Source organism: Notothenia coriiceps, unplaced genomic scaffold (assembly GCF_000735185.1).
Source record: "Notothenia coriiceps isolate Sejong01 unplaced genomic scaffold, NC01 NC01_scaffold00029160, whole genome shotgun sequence".
NCBI lineage: Eukaryota > Metazoa > Chordata > Actinopteri > Perciformes > Nototheniidae > Notothenia > Notothenia coriiceps.
The window spans coordinates 168,830-185,729 of record NW_011361861.1 but is presented as its reverse complement, the minus strand read 5'-3'; the positions used below and the strand labels follow the sequence as shown (position 1 = coordinate 185,729).

The 16,900-nt window shown below is 39.0% G+C and overlaps 1 protein-coding gene across 1 annotated transcript; it reads right to left on the bottom strand.

Annotated features, from left to right (window-relative positions):
* Nucleotides 1-1,750: 1,750 nt before the first annotated feature.
* On the bottom strand, nucleotides 1,751-15,379 carry gfra4b (GDNF family receptor alpha 4b). Its single transcript, XM_010786428.1, has 8 exons — nucleotides 15,262-15,379; nucleotides 12,372-12,647; nucleotides 12,036-12,116; nucleotides 9,819-10,164; nucleotides 8,957-9,066; nucleotides 8,077-8,211; nucleotides 4,985-5,151; nucleotides 1,751-4,372 (listed from the first exon to the last, which is right to left on the bottom strand). Exons 1-8 carry the CDS (start codon nucleotides 15,377-15,379, stop codon nucleotides 4,229-4,231), a joined length of 1,377 nt encoding a protein of 458 aa, XP_010784730.1. The 3' UTR covers nucleotides 1,751-4,228.
* Between the last annotated feature and the right edge of the window lie 1,521 nt (nucleotides 15,380-16,900).

Genomic DNA, 16,900 nt, shown 5'->3' with positions numbered 1-16,900 from the left:
AATTCATTCATACATTAAAGAACTCTTACTCGTATACATAATACTGTGTTTGATAAAAAGCATTGAATTAGACTGAATTTAACATCTCTCAAACATGATCATTGCATCAAATTCCTCCTTGTTTGCATATTAATGAGCTGAAGTTCTCTTTGAGTGTTTCTTTTTTCATCCCCATGCATACTGTGGTTATAATTAGAGTGACACGATTTGTTATGGAGTGTAGCGCCACCTTGACAAACTGTATCATGGGTCATCAGATAGAACAGATTAGACTAACTATGTTTGTTTTTTCCAGAGCACTGCACACTGAAAATGAAAGTGCATCACTCATGGAGTGATGAGTCGGGGATAAATCAGCTGCGCAGATCATATTCTGAGTATTTAGATTCATCACAGCAATCTGTTTCTCACCTACACTTAGTACAGTTCCTCCCTGTGCAGTTATGACTTCTCAAGTCACTGCTCCCGCTCATTTCAGTGTCAGTGCCTCTGGAGTAATATCACCACAGTCCAAACAAAGTGTTACAATCTTAAATTCCCTCTTCTCTCTTCCCCCCATTCCGATAAAGGACTTCTCCAGTCATAACGCTGAGCCTTAGACAACTTTGATACACATGGCTACGTTTTCTCCCTGAGCAGAGCTGGATAACTTTAATATTGGAGCCTTCTCCTGACTTTCTCTCTCTGCTTTAGCTGTAACCTTGAAAATGACATCAGTTACAATGCATACCATTCATTTGTAAGGGCAGCATAGCATCAAGAAGGATTGACACTGTGGTGTAAGTAACTCATTCAGTTAGCATCACCACTACAAAGGGCCTCAACAATCCTGACATTTTGTTTTATGTTTCCATGTTTTAGCCAATACACAAAGGCAACCATGGGTTCGTGCTAGATTCCTAATTTTGAGACTTTTCTGTTTGATGTCTTTTTTAAATTGAATAATTTGGGATTTTTAGTTTTTGTTCTGACATGGCATCAAAGAGGAATCACAGAACTTGTTACAGTTCCTGCTTTTCATCAACAAAAAATATTCATTGATTAATCCATAACAAAATAATCAGTTGTTGCCACTTTAGCTTTTGATTCAAATCTGTGGCAATCAACACATTGGTTTGTTTTCAGAGCAGTTGAAAAAATACGGAATTGTGTAAAACTCAAACTGCGAGTATATCAGTTTAATATCTAACAATAATAAACTTACAACCAATACCAGCAAAAGGACAAACATCACCAAAGGGAACCATTCATTATAGTCCTATCAAATTATTGGACCAGTATGCCAGGCATATACAGTTCAGTAAAAGCTGTTGGTGTGTAATATGACCAACATTTAGAGCATTGTTAGCTTATTATTCATAGTAGCCTTGCTAGAAGTGTGGCTCTTGGGATTGTAATGATGGTCTGCCAACAACTTTTGTCCAGATTGAAACAAGTCAGGAACTTTTGGATGTACTGAGGTTTGGTAATGACATTCATGTTCCCCAGAGGATTAACTGTAATTACTGGAGACGCCCAAACTTCTCATTAACTTCAGCTGTACTTTGGGTTTAGTGTTAATAAGTAAATGAAGATTGCAAACATCAGCATTATAATTGTGTCATTGCTAGCATGAAAACATGCCGACGTTAGCAGTTAGCTCTGCGCACGGCTTTGTATGTATGCAGCCTCACAGATTTTCGAGAATGGTTATACATTCTTAAGCAAACAGACTTTTAATAATCATTAACAATACATCTTAACTGCAGTGACATTCACACCAGCTTCACAGTTAGGTCAACACAACCTCCTTTGATATGGCCTATTTGTTAAATGTTTTCCAATATTTTTGGCCAAAAACCTTAGAGTGGGGGTTTGGGATGTCTGCACGAGTTACATCAGCCGCTGACTGGGGGTCAGTCTCACTGCCCAGTGCGCGACACTCTCCGTCTTGGGGAGGTTGTCTGCAAAACTGGCCCCTGGTTAGAGTTGGTGTCATTTTATAGCATTGCATCATGGTCTCTCGCCTGACAGCTGATAACAATGTGAACATATTTTGGGGTATATTCCAGCGTATATACAGCTTAAGATATTTTATCCATAATTATTGGCATCAATTATACTTTTTAGGTTTGAAATAGCAATGTTTCCAAATAATTACTTTTACAATAGATTAACAGCAAATGTGAGTGACAAAGAAAAAGTACTGAAAACGTTTTTAAAGTAGTCCTAAATCTATTCAAGTTGTAAGGGGATGCAGTAAAAAAAATGGTGCCTTGAGCTACTGTTGTTTAAAAAAAAAAGGTGTATTTCAATTGCGTTTTTTGCATTTTTACACTGGACCACTTGCAGAATCTTTTCCTCTTCCCATCTGACACACGCTCTAGCCCCTCTACAGTGCAGTTAGGCTCTGCATCGACAACACTAATTATTAACATAATTACTTCATCGTGTTTTACCACCAGGGCTTAATTATGGTGCCTGTTGTGAGTTAAGTAATGTTAATTGTCTGTATTCAGCAAACTAAAGGCAAGATTTAAACAATAAAACAGTGGAGGGTTAAGTGGGATTGCCTGCAGAAATCAGCCACTAAAGTCATCCTTTTCCTTCTGAGTATATAAACTGAAACAGGTCATCAGACAGCTTTTTATTGCACACTGTGCTGCTTTTGTCATTGATTTTGGTATTTATTTTAGTAATTGGAGCACTGCTTTAATCTATACTACAGAAAACTGCCTGTTTGTCTTTGGTATGGATTAAAGTAGGGATAAAATTGTTCAAGTTGTCAGATGAGGGATAAATTAACAAATAGTACTTGTAAATTAGTATGCGGAAATACCTTAAGGGTTGACATGGATTTTTTATTTGCCTTTAAGAAACCAAGAAATAAGTCTAGTAGCTCTTTGAAGTGAGGCGGCTGATGGGCTTTTATTCAGATTGGTTTTTGAGAAGACTATAGGTCACAAATAGAACTGGATAATGCTTTAAATCCTGTTTAATTCCCATTTCAAATAATGTGCCCTAGAGTGCTACGAAAGTCATCTGAGGAGTGGTAGTTTAGGTAAACAATGTCTTCCAGTTGTGTTGCCTCTGTATCCCCAGCAACCTTAATTCAACAGCATCAAAAAAAGCATTTGTCATTAGTAAAAAAGTGAAATGATGCTAATTTGTAAACATAATTATCTGAGATCTTTTTATTTGCAGTACCTCTGCTGCTGTTTAGAATTCACCGTCACGTTCCTTGAACAGAAAATACTGAATCATTCATCACTGTCTTTTCTCACACGGTCTCCGTACTGGAGTTGGCAACGCTCAGTAAGTCCAACCATTTACTTTCCTTTCTGGCACAAACACTCAGAGCCCAGTAGAGCAATGTTCACGGACACATTGAGAAATAAAAGGGTATTACGCTCACAAACACATAGTATAGCAGCTACGTTACTGCATCAAGTCCAAGAGCTTGTCTTTGCAGATAGAGACCAAGGACTGTTTAACAGATACTGTAGCTTTAGCAATATCACATCAGATGTTGTGAGATAGTTGATTGATAGGACGATTATTATGCCAAGGTTTTTCTTGTGTACTCTGGTAGTTTTTGTTCTAGATAGTGCTGCTGGACATGTAAGAAACATGGCATTTCTTCCTGTTGTCTGAGCAAAATTGAGTTCTTCTGTCCCTCTGCCTCCCCACTATCGCAGTATTGATCAGAAATAATGGTTCTCTTTCTGTCCATTGAGGAGAGTGGTATCTTCCAGCAGCTTTCCAATCACTTTGTCTGCTGAAAACTGAGCAGGCACAAAGCTCCCCGGTTTACTCCAACCAGTTCCCCGTACAATATTTCAAATAAGAGCTTCTGTTGATAACACAAATCTTCACAGGTACTTTTATACTTCATATCTTTGTATCATACATATCTGCAGTATATTTTCATAATAACTCTTGAAAATTGATACAGCTCGATAGCTGAGAGTTGCGTAAGTCCACATAAGTGACAATTCATTTCAGCTTGATTTGATCGCGACGGCAATGTACAAATGTACAGACTGGCTTCAGTCTGCAGAGGTCTCCCACAGTCTGAGAGCACACTGGCAGGTGGAACTGGACCACTCGGACACAAAAATAGAAAAACAGAATTGCTGTACAAATTTAGAGGGAGGAGTAACGCCGCACGGTCCATTTTCCTTTGAGCTGCATGGTCCTCCCATCTGCTTGATGCTAGGAGGGTCCTCAGCACGCTCCCCTGCGGCCTTTAGTGTCCATTGTTGAGCAGATGAAAGAGCAACAGCAGAAGGCAGAGGGCAGCTTGGAGCATTAAGCTGGGAGGTGAAGCAGAGATTGGGAAGCTGTTGGATGGCAGGGTGGACTGACCCACTAGCAGCTCATTTCCCAGGGCCTGGAAGAGACACAGAGATCAGTTAATATGGCCACTCTTTTTCTGAATGGTCCAATCCTGATGATCTGCTTATATTAGTGTGTTATAAACAACCATTTGGTTTCTCATCATTAATCATTGTGTAAAAGCAGACGGGTGATAATTTGTGTTTAGCTCTGAAGGTCAGGATTAAATAGTCATAAATTCCTGCCGTGTCTTGGCACGCAGCTTACTACACATTGAACCTTGAAGAATCATTTATTTCTGTTTGTACAGCTTGCATTATGTTCATAGGCGATATTTAAAGTGCCATGGAGAAAACCTCAATGCTTCACTGAATATTTATGTAGGTGATTTCTATGAATAAAAGTGAACCGAGGAACCATTCATCGTCAGCAATGAAGGTAGGCCCTCTGTGTTTCCTTCCCAGAGCGTTTAAAGATGGTGTGTGGATGCGCACTAGGGGTTTAATGATTCTACATTTGTATTTATTATTAATGATTAACTGATAATTGATTGATCAGTTTAAGAAAATTGCTTAACATGTGCTTCCCTAGTCTTTCTCTAAACATAAGTGTATGCCATCAAAATCATTTGAAATGTTATATTTAAAATGACAATAACATTGCACACCTGTGTTGGTATTATTGTATCCAGAATGTTCCTCATAGTTTCAATGGTTTCTTGTGGAGAAGCGGTGCTCCTGGTTTCTCTGCTGCTGGACCCAGGGCTCGGCATGCTGGCCTGGCTGACAGTTGGCTGCTGGTCTGATTCACTTCCAAACGTCATAAGAGCATTTTCTGAAATATTAGATATGGAAATCAAAAGACAAACAGTTGTTATATTTCAGCAGCGTTGTTTCAATATGCTGATAGAGTTCCAGTCATGTCCTATGCTTTCTCATTGGAGGCCTCCGGTTCTGAGTCGTACATTTTTCATGATTTGCTGAGCCAGACCTAGTTTGTTCAGCAGAGGCAAGAGAGAGTGAGGGAAAGCAGAAAATACTCAGTATTCTCTTCAAGTATCCAAACTGCACCTGCCTCTCCACATCGACCTCATTAACTCGTAGAGCGTTTGCACTGGCCAAACAACTCTGAGACTCTCTCTGTATCCTTTGTAGGCTTTGGGCCCGAGGAGAAACTGGCCAAAGATTCACCTCGCCGCTCACACCGAGCTAAGATACTCGTACAGGTTCAGTGATATATATATGTTGCTGAGGTCAATAGTAAGGACCGTTAATTATTCTTACTTCAGAGAAGAGGTCATAGGAGAAATGGAAAGAAGAGTATTAGCATTGGGTTACATGGTAGAAGAACAGAAGACACTAATAATTACAAGACACCAATGTAGGCCTTCTTCATTAAGGCTGATGTAGTACCATATTATACAATTATCTCATCAGCTGAACTGATTTCAATAAAAAAAAAGTAGTCTTATTGTTTGTTTAAGACTGCTATTTCTAATGCTCATAACTGTAATCGACAACTTTGATCATGTAATCCATACAACACAAAGTCTTGAACGTTGTTCTACAGTCTGTTCCTCTTTTGATGTGTTTATTTTAGTGTTACATGTTCCACCATCCAAATCTTTGCAGCTTTCTTCATCATTCAGGTTACAAAACATTTCCTTAGTGGCTGTCACAGCATATATTTAATATTTATGATGGACAGTCAAGCATCAGCAGCAAACTTTAAATTCATACCATAGTTCTTTAGATATGAAACTGAAAAAAGTCCCAATGAATGCTCACATTGTTTTAATTATACCCTCAATTGCTTTCTGTATTTGCCTTTTGTTTAGTTGGTCTGTCTGCTCAGTATACTGAAATATCTGAAAACCCACTGATTGCATGTTATAGACACATTGCCATGTATTCAAGCAACAGTTCTCACATTTCAGTGTCTACAGAAGGTCCAGTTGTGATAGACACGGTTCACCACTGACATACATAAATATGGTGTTAACATTGTCTTCTTGAATATTATTATCATGTTTATTAACATTATGAGTCAGCGACCAGTTAGAGCACAAGTCTAAAATGCTATACATGTATTTACAAGCAATATTATATTAATTAGTAGCTCTAGAAACATGTCACTAAATACTTGGTATGAATGTTTGGTCCAAACACAGGGAAATAAGTGACCATAATAATCAGCACCTCTCTGATTAAAGTTTTCTAGATCAGGGGTTCCCCAAAAGAAATTGATTCATTTTGTAATTATAATTTTTTTTTTTAACTATAGTTAATAATAACGTTTGCATAGACATTTTTTTTTCTTTCACAATCCACTAGCGCAGTGTCTCTCAAACTTTTGCTTTTTTTTTTCTAAAATTAATTCACTAACACCATCCCCCATAATCCATCCCCCGGTCGACAAGGGGTCGCCAGTCTTTGGCACTGTTATTTTGGGTGTCGTGGGCTGCAAAGTTTGGGAACCCATGTTCTAGATCATATGTTAAAGAAAGAAAGTACATTAGGTGTTTGGAGGAGTTTCAATAAATATCCAATTATACAACACTCACAGCCTAGCTACTTATTATTCAGTAAGAAGTGACTGTCTGAACAACCAGGTGGAATTACCAAGGAAACAGCATGAAGTCGATGATTAATAACAAGAGACGATGGAGTGAGCAAGTAAAAAACACTAAGAGAGAGAGAGTGTGAAAAAGCACATTTTAAAATTAAAAATAATAACATGATATCTGATTTAAATACATCTCACTCTGCTGCATGCTGGGAAACATATGTCTCTCTTAATCCCAACGGCTCTGTCCTGTCACTTTCTTCACATCCAAAACTCATTTACTTGAGTTTTGAAGTCTGTTTAAATGCCTCCTGTTGCAGGTTATCAGTTCAAATTATTCTGATTAGGGAACGCAGTTTTTATATTTCATATCATAATGCAATTACTCTGTCTGTACCAGCTGTGAAGGGAATTAATATGAAACCATACAAGCACCTGAGGTAGTTATGAAACGTATTTGTTTTTGACAGTGATGGGGTTTTCTTTATACCCGTTTATACTTCCTCTTGTTATACGCACACTTCAATTTAAAGTTCCCATATGCCTACTTGTGTGATGATGCATGCGAGGTCGGAACTCTGTAAAACAAATCTGTCTACAATTTCTGAAGAACAGAAATATTGTTTTCTGGCATCACTTTAAAATTCTACGGGGAAAATCTGCATTTTGGTATGAGGGTGCTGAAAGTAAGAGGGCGCAGCGCCCCTGTTTGAGACAAAACCTTGCATTGTTTTTCTTGGAGATGTATAGAAACTGGGGATGTCAGTTGTACAAGAACTTTAGAAGTGGATACCAATACCATTGACACACATTGATCCAATTCAATACGATGATAAGAAACAAAAAATGCTAAATTCCATGAAGTTTCATTATTTTCCTGCACTATAAAAACAAATACAAAATGTATCTTTAAAACGTAACCACAGCTCTTACTCTTAAATTGCAACTAAAAGTAAATGTTGTATTCCTCTCCAATAGCTTTACAAACAAATCCCCTAACCACAAAAACTTGTGTTGGTACTTTTGAATGTAAATTATTTGCCCCTTTTGTTTGTTTGTTTATTCACCATGTAAACCGGCCTTGGGTCCCTTGAAAGGCGCTATACAAATTTCATCTATTATTATTATTATTATTATTATTATTATTAAAGGTTGGTACATTCAAACATTGTGGAAAGGGTCGGAGACACTCACGGAGACAGATGTTGGTGGTGAAGGATCCCAGGAAGTGATCACAGTCTCCTCTCGGGCTCGTGCTGGCCGAGCAGGAGCACCATGGAGCCACGCTGGAAGTTGAGTTGTCGATATAGTTGGGAGTTATTGTGCTTCCTGCAGAGGAAACGCACCGAACATCAATCAATATTAAATATTCATCCTCCCTTTGAGTTGTTACACCGTGTGCATTATCATCTGTAGTAATGGACGCTGCATTTCCTTTACGCTGACCTGATCCACAGCGATGATAACATTCTAGTATCGTTTGCTTAGACTGGCGGTGCATTGACTTGTATGATGTTATAGAGAGAGACTCTGATAAATGTTTAGGTCATGGAAGTCTCCGGCATTGATAATTTTTTTCTCTCGCTGTTTTCCTTCAACATAGTGGAATTTGGATTCCAAGTGCTTCAATAAATACAAGACAGGAATAAAAATGCAAAGTGTGTGTCTGTGCTGAGGGGCAACATTTGAGGTCCTTGAAATGCATTAGGTTATCTCCTCTCTCCAGTTTCTGCGGAAATAAGTCGCTGCTCCTATCTTCTTTGTTTGTTTTAAAACACACTGTGTAAAGAAAGAGCCTCTGTTAGTCAGTCTAATATGAATGCTTTTGTATGTTAAGCTGTGTTGAACCTTTGTCTTCTGGTTTTTAATTAGAAATATTATTTAGTTCTCCCACTCACTCCTGACCTGTTCAGTATTTATTCATTATTTCTTTTCTGCTTCTTGCACAATTGTAAGCTTGCTTCTCTAACCCAGCATATGGCATATATCTTCCTGCACGTCTCTCCACCTGTTCATTTAAATTAATCTTCTCTTTTCTGTATGTGTTTTTCTCACCTCTCAGGTGTGCACCTACCTATGAGCCCTGTGTAGGCGAGAAGACAGGCTCCGTAGTTCCCTTGCTTGCAGCCATTGGCAGATATTTCGGAGGGTTCGCAATCGTACTGGAACTGTGCCAGGCGAGACCTAGAGAAGCAACGAAACACTGGTTAGCAAGATCATCATAGCTCTCTGTATGATTTTATGTTAAAACTTCACTGGTTTAGTCCATTTTTGTACTACAACTTTCATTTAATTACGTTCGCTCCTCTGACATAAAGAAATATTGTTGGACGTGCTATAGACTGAAAGCATTGGACTGTAATGTGTAAAGTGATAGAAAGAGTAATATATTTCATCCCCCAGACCTGGGATCATTAGCAAAGCCCTCTGAGTGTAATGGGGCTGTGAAAAATAATGGCCATGACCAGAGATAGCAATGAGCGATAACTCAGATCCATCTGGCTCTTTATCTGTGCTAAATATTTAATGTGTTATTCCAACCGGCTCTCTGGGGTGTTCTAACCAATGGAGGTAGAAAGCTTTAGGGTAAAACAGCAGGCCATTGTGTTGATTGAATGGCTGTTTATTTGGTTTCAAAGAGACATAATACTGAACAGCACTGGCCCAAATATGTGGTGTGAGTATATTTCAAATCTATATCCAAGGAGTACTTGAAGAAACCTGGAATGATTAAACATTAGATTTGATTATTTGGGATACATTGAGAAAATAGTTAGTTCATTAAAGCAAAACGAAACTGGGGAATTTGATCATATTACGGCAATATCTTATCGTATCCATATGAGACCAGGTGAGAAATAACTTTAATATCTGTTATAGACCTGAGAGAAAGACATAACAATGAATGGGAGTCAATTATCCATTTATCTCCAAACCTGCACACGTAGTCAGTGTTGCAGATCTTTATCTGTGTAATGCAGTTGGGTTTTTCTGCGCTTTCATAAGAGCAACTGGGAACAATAGTCTGCCTCCGCCGCTCCGCGCATGCTGTGTCCGTACAGGGGCAGAAGAGCAGTCCGTGTGTGTAGTCGGCGGGGACTCGGTCGAAGAACCGGCGCAGAGCCTTATTGCATTTAGGCCGGTTGCACAAGCCCGACTTGGCAGTGGGTTTGATACAAGCCGACACATACTCTGTGCGGAGCTTCTGGCACACGTCGTCCACATTGCAAGCCTTGGCTGCGTCCAGGCAGCGATTCACAGTTGTCATGCCAACATCTGAGTCTATGGATAGAAGTAAGGTCAAAGAAAAGTGTAGATATCAGTGGAAATATAAATCCAACTGAGCAAAAAAAAATGTATGGGTATATAAACAGCGTGTGAGACCTGTAGTTTGCACTGATGTATTCATTCAACATGCTGAGATGTAATCTTTCAAAAGTTGAGATGGGTCGTTTGGAATTTAAGATCCGCAGCAAGGTGGAAGTGTCTGTGAATAAGCAATGTGGCTCATTTCCCGAGGACCAGAATAACAAAACGAGTTTTAAGAGAGGAGTCTGGTATCTCGTTCTTACGTTTTGAAAAGAGAACAATTTCTTGAATTGCATTGAGAATAATGACTCAAATATAATCCAGCTAGACAATTGTTATTACCGTGCACTAGTGACCATTTCTTTCTTTTCTTTTATGTATGTATTTTTTTTTGTGCTATTGGTTGCATCACCCTCGCTGTTCTGTGTGGGGATTGGTTGCAAATTCGTTTGTACTGTTATGTAATAAAATGCAAAATCTGAAAAAAAATATATAATCCAGCTAGCTTCTTTGCATCATTGTATTGCTAGTACAAGAACAAGGTTTATGCCTCTCCATCATCCTGATTAAAATAATCATAAAAGCAGGCATAGTGCACCAAAATACTAGGCCTATATGCCATATTTTAAAAGTATAGTTTGCTTTATAGTCAGCTACTTTGCTAATTTCTCTCTGCTGTCCCCTTATCTGTAAATGTCCTGGTTTGGCCCGTTTGCTTTATGTCATTCCCCTGCTTTGTTTCCCCGATTTAGGTTTTGTTTTCTCCAATATTGCTATCAAATGAAGACATAAAAAGCAAACAAATGTCTTTAAATACTAAACTGATCTAAATAAGATTCAGGAACATGCCTAAAACTATCTGAGTATCTTCCCACCTCAAGTGTAACTCGAGTAATGCTAGCGTTATGTGATCTGCGAGAAACATCCAAACAGCTTCCTGTCCTTTATTGCATCAGTAAATACAGCAAGCCTGACTTTGTGACAGGTCATGCTTGGTCTGAGAGTGAACCCTGCTCCTCATGACAACTTCTGAATGGACCTTTTGTATACATCCTGCCTGGGAAATGAGCAACGAGCCGACCTCATTGAGCTATTTGAGCTTCAGGGATTAGTCATCAGTTCTTCAGGTATTCTTGTTGGATTTGTAGTATAAACCCCTTTTCTGGCAGTAAACATGATGAAAAACATGAACTTTCTTGGGGTGGATGGTAGCTTTAGGCAGAATAATTCTCTGGACATTGTTTGTATTCAACTATGGCTCGAGGTAAAACAAGGAGTGTTACTGTAGACAAGTTAACATCCAACAGGACCAGATTGGCCTACAATTACCACAAAAAGAATACACGCATTAACACACCTTTCACTCTCATTTAACTTCGGCCAATGTTTTCCTACTTCTACCTTCTACTTAAATGTGTAGCCTTCAGTAAACATTTCAGGCGATGAACGTGTTTTCACAGAATTAACCTGCCTTTCAGAGTTTGGACTTGTTTTATTACATTTTAAGAGTTGCATTGCTAAATTAGATTTTGATATAATTGCATTCCTAAGTATAATATTGACTCCATATGGACAGCATTGGCATCCATTCGTTGTGTTATTTCACGTCAATCTGGCAAATTAATCCAAAGACAACAACATCCTTCTGGATGCTGCAGTTGTATGAGGATGAATAGCATTTCTTGTGTAACTGTGTCTTAAGAACAGAAGGGACCTCTAATTGCCCCAGGCATGCTTCCAGGGGTAAATTCAGTCGAGTCATGTATTTGTGCAAGAACAATCCATCTTCAAAGGTTAAAATTGTATCAAATAAGGTGAAACTTAATGAAGGTCAGGGAACTTGCCAGCTGTAATAGAGGCCAAGCGGACGTAGTCGTAATCTCTGTGCACGGTCTCATAGGGATAACTCTCCACCAGGTTGAGTCCTGAAAGCAAAATAGAAACAGGTAAAACATTTACATGAATCTTGTCAATTAATTAGGTTGTATACTATAATTATCACATGTTATCATGTTGCCACTAAGACTCCAATCGCCTAAATGATCATTTGTACACAGTCTAATATTTAGTCATCGGTACAGTTTGTGATGACCTATGGTTCTTCAGCTACCGAATGAGAACTTAGCAACGGTTTGATTTTTACACTTTTAAAGGACCACTGCTATTCTCTAGACACTGACCATGTATGAAGGACTGGTGAAGGCTCCAGTAGATGCTCAGGCAGTTCTTCTCCTTCTTCATGCCTCGTTTGCACTGGCAGCCATTTAAGGGGCTGGACAGCAGCGCCGACACTGCGTTGGCACACTGGCTCCTGGCCCCGGGGCCCAGCTTCATGCTGCCATTCCCCGCCACGCACTGACGCAGAGTCCGCAAACGTGGACTACAAGTCTCATCACTCGAGCACGAGTCTCCAGCCAACAAGCAGTCTCTGCCAGCAAGAATGACCTCTAACAGAGCTGTTAGAAAGAAAATCAAAGCACAACAAAGAGCACAGGTATTAGGGGGGAAATCTCAATTTTATGTGAGGTGATATTGAACATTAAGTTAAATCAGTGACTCTAAATCTGAAAATGTGAGAATGCTCAGGTTGGATTATCTTCAGTGACATTTTAATAAATGTTTTTGATGAGTCTCATTGCTTTTGTGACATCGAACATTAATGATCTCTAGAGAATGACTTTGGTGATTATCTCGTGCCACCATGAGGATGACATTTGTGGTTTTTCATCAGGTCAAAGTTTAAATGTCTCCAATTCTTTGCTTTATGAACAATGGCCTGAAAAACGAACTATATTTTCTATCAGCATCAACTCTGCTTTGTGTTAACAGCATGCTAAACCAAGATAGCGATGAATTTTAAATTGCTGCATTTACATTTAACCATTCAAACACCATTCAAACACACTACTACATTGCAATGTGCTGTCTTGACCATTGGTAAGCAACTAAGGGTTTAATTTTATCAATGAAACTTAGTGTTGACAGGAAGAGCTGGTAATCAAACCACAAACCCATTTGATTAATAGACAAAGACCGGACGGACGATATGTTAATGTTTTCCAACCAGCCAGTGTCAGCTAACAATTGGTAATGGCCTATATTTGTGAACATGTGTGTCTTCTCTCTTCGCATCCAAAAACAGACCATAGTATACCGAAGACCGCTCTGCCTCTGGCACATTATTTCCTCACACATTTGGCATTAACATTTCTATCAAGATTTTAGATTTTCTTTATTAAAGCATTAAAACTATGAAAACAAGTGCTTTATATCTCGGTCTCTTTTCACATTACCTCTATTGAGATGATTATAACTTTGCTTGAGTGCATTACCATGAATAACATGATTTGTAGCTATCCATTCTCTCATTACTTGGCCTGAAGGCTGAATCACTTGCTATATTCCCTCTGACGTCACTGAGAGTTTGTTTTACGAAAACTAGTATTAATGCACACTGAAAATGTTTGCATTATGCAGTTACTGTGTGAACAATCTGAAGTGACGGACTTTTACAAATCATGCTCTCATTCACTGACTCACCTTGCCCTAGCTTTTGCCCCTGAAATTAGTCGAGTCTATTCAGAAAGATAACTTGAATAACAGGTGTGTGTCATGCAGGAAATACAGACATAGTTACTGATTGAAAGAATCAAAGGTATTTATGCGTTGCTATGGTGAAGAGCCCATGTATTAGCATGTTTATTGAACTATCTCAGTTTGACAACATAACAGCTGGTGAGATTGGAGCTGTTGTTTTTCTTTCACATGGCTGACCTCGGATGGCAGCATAAATACTTTGGGTAGATTGGGATGAAGACACAAAGTGATATAAAGTCATGCCTAAACTTGCACCTCCACTACTTACTTGTAGGTGAAATGTAGTTGTTATTGAAAAAATAGAAATGCATTCTAAGCGAATTATATTGTGTTATGGCTCTTTGTTCTTATAAACTGTATTGTGCAAACAGCTGAGACTTGGAGGCATATTAACATGTAATGAATTAGAAGTAATTAAATGCTCTGCCTTCTGTGTATCTAGAGTTGGTCTTAATGTGATTGCTGCCTTGATTACGCTCAAAGACATTGTTTGTTTGTGTGCATAAGGCTCTTTAAACTAAAAGAGTGCATCAAGAGTTACAGCTGTGGTTGGGCTTGGGCAATAAGCACTTTGGTTGAGAAAAGATGTTTGTTGTTAAATGTTAAAAAGCACTCCTCTACGGGCTTTAGCCACTGATGACTTTTTCTGTAATAAACCTGACCACGAAGTGATCTGATCATAGCACTCTAGTCTAGAGGATTCATTGTAGACCAGTACTCCTCATTAAGTGTTTTTTTGCACCTTATGTTTGGGTGTTTTTTTTTCCTAATTTATTTCCAAACGAGCACATTTGCCAAAAGAATCATAATACTTACATTTTTTAATTCATATCCCCTTTCTTTTCTCCCGTAATGTCTTTTAGCCCATCTGCTTATATAAAAAAAATATTCAATTTCATGCTGCTTTCATCTGCTCTCACAGGTATTTTACAGGATTTTGTTGGCGAAATTGTCTCAGCTACTGTTTTGATCTGAAACAAACAAACACACCCCCCCCCATACACACACACACACACACACACACACACACACACACACACACACACACACACACACACACACACACACACACACAAGGCACGAAAGTAATGAACCGACATACAAAAAAATGTTCAATCATCTGCGTGTGTCTCTTTAAAGCTGGATCTTTAGTCAAACCCCGATTGGGGAATTCGGTCTCACTCCCATGAGGAAAAAAAAAAAAAAAAAAAAAAAAAAAAAAAAACACAGGGCAGCGAAGTAATGGAACGCGACATACAAAAATAAAGGTGTTCAATCTCTGCGTGTGTCCTCTTTAAAGCTGGATCTTTAGTCCAAAACCCCCGAATTGGGGAATTCGTCCCTCCAGCCTCCCCATGAGGATCTTTTGAAAAGTCCTCATCGTGCTATTTCAGGGCACATGTAACCTATGTGGCATCCATTCAACGTGTGGGCATCGATGAAGCGGGGGGGAGATAACCAAACGCCCCAAACCCGATCCAAGGCGCAGATGGGTAAAGTTGGCAAATTCAAGGCCAGAGTTCCGCAGGCCCCCTTTCCTGCTATGTGTGGCAGTTTGTGCTGGCCTGGGGGCAGAAGCTGGAATAGACATCGGCATACATTCATTGATGGCAAATGAGGCGGCCTGAAATTTGACACATTTCATAAGCCTGTCCCTCAAATGGTAAGGCCAATGGTTTGGTTAGGGGCCAATTAACGCATGCAGTAATCAATGTGGTGCCGAGGCTCAGTTAAGCCTCAGTTTGCCCGCCACATAAATGCAGCAAGCAGAATTAGCTTGATCGGTTACCCTTAAAAAAGCGCCGCGACTTAATGGTCGCACTTTCAGGAGAGATAAAATGGAAAATGAAAAGGCTTAATGAAACTCCATCTGCATTGTTAGCCTTACTCCATATTGCTAGCAAAGCAGTGAGGCCCGGGAAGGCAAAATGCTTTTGTGTTGGTGTAATTTAAAGACTTATCACCTTTGTTCAGTAATTACTAAAATTGGTGAATTGTAAGGATCGTGCCAGGCTTGATGGCAGTTGTTTGCTAGCTCCGTCTACTGTACATNATTGTTATATGTCAAGGTAGCAGCAAGGTTGGCGTATAACTTTTGCCCTTAATTAGACATCTACCATTGAGGGCCGTTTGGAGCAGACACCATGTGAAGTTTAAACTTCACATGGTGTCTGCTCCAAACGGCCCTCAATGGTAGATGTCTAATTAAGGGCAAAAGTTATACGCCAACCTTGCTGCTACCTTGACATATAACAATCCTCAGTGTCATGGTTATATCCCAAAGCAAGAACACAAATAACTATTTTTGTTATAATATGACTGTGTCATTATTACAAGACACCTCTTCATAACAGTTGGTGAGCAACATACAATCCTATCGTGTTATAAAAACAAGACGCTTCTATTATATCTGAAGACACATGTTGAGTTTGTGAAATTATTAAAACGTTTTATTATAAAACAAGATCAGAGGCCTGTACGACGAAGCCGGTTCAACATAACCTGCATATGTTTGAGTTACCCGGTTTACCTAATCCAAAACAAACGCGCTCTCGCTAAGCGGTTCTACGGTGCTGGTTATCATCTTGTTAACTCAAGTCAGCTTTGCCCTATCTAGTTAGGTGCGCGTTCACATGAAAGGGGTGGTATTTGGAGCATTCGACCAATTACAAACATGGACAAGCGTACTGACAGCGCAGCGCGTCATACTTCCTGAATGAAAATTCAACTATAATGAGACAAATATGAAGACGTTAAACTCTAAACATCCATGACTTAAACACTTTATCCAGGATAAAAGCCACATAGCTGCACCTGCAAGGTGAATACAGCTGGTAAAAGAAAAAGTGTTTGAATGAGTACATTAACAGGTTTATGATATCACTGCCCCGTCTAAGACACGAGTGGATCTGACTTTAATTACATTTGACTCGAGTGTTTCGTCAACTTAATGTGTTGCTTAATTAAGTTGCTTAAATGTATGTGTGTGTATATATATATGTGTGTATATATATATATGTGTGTATATATATATATAATATCTACATGTATATTTTCTATTTTCTTTTTCTTTCTATTCTTGTTTATTTCTAGTTTTGTTTTATTAAACACC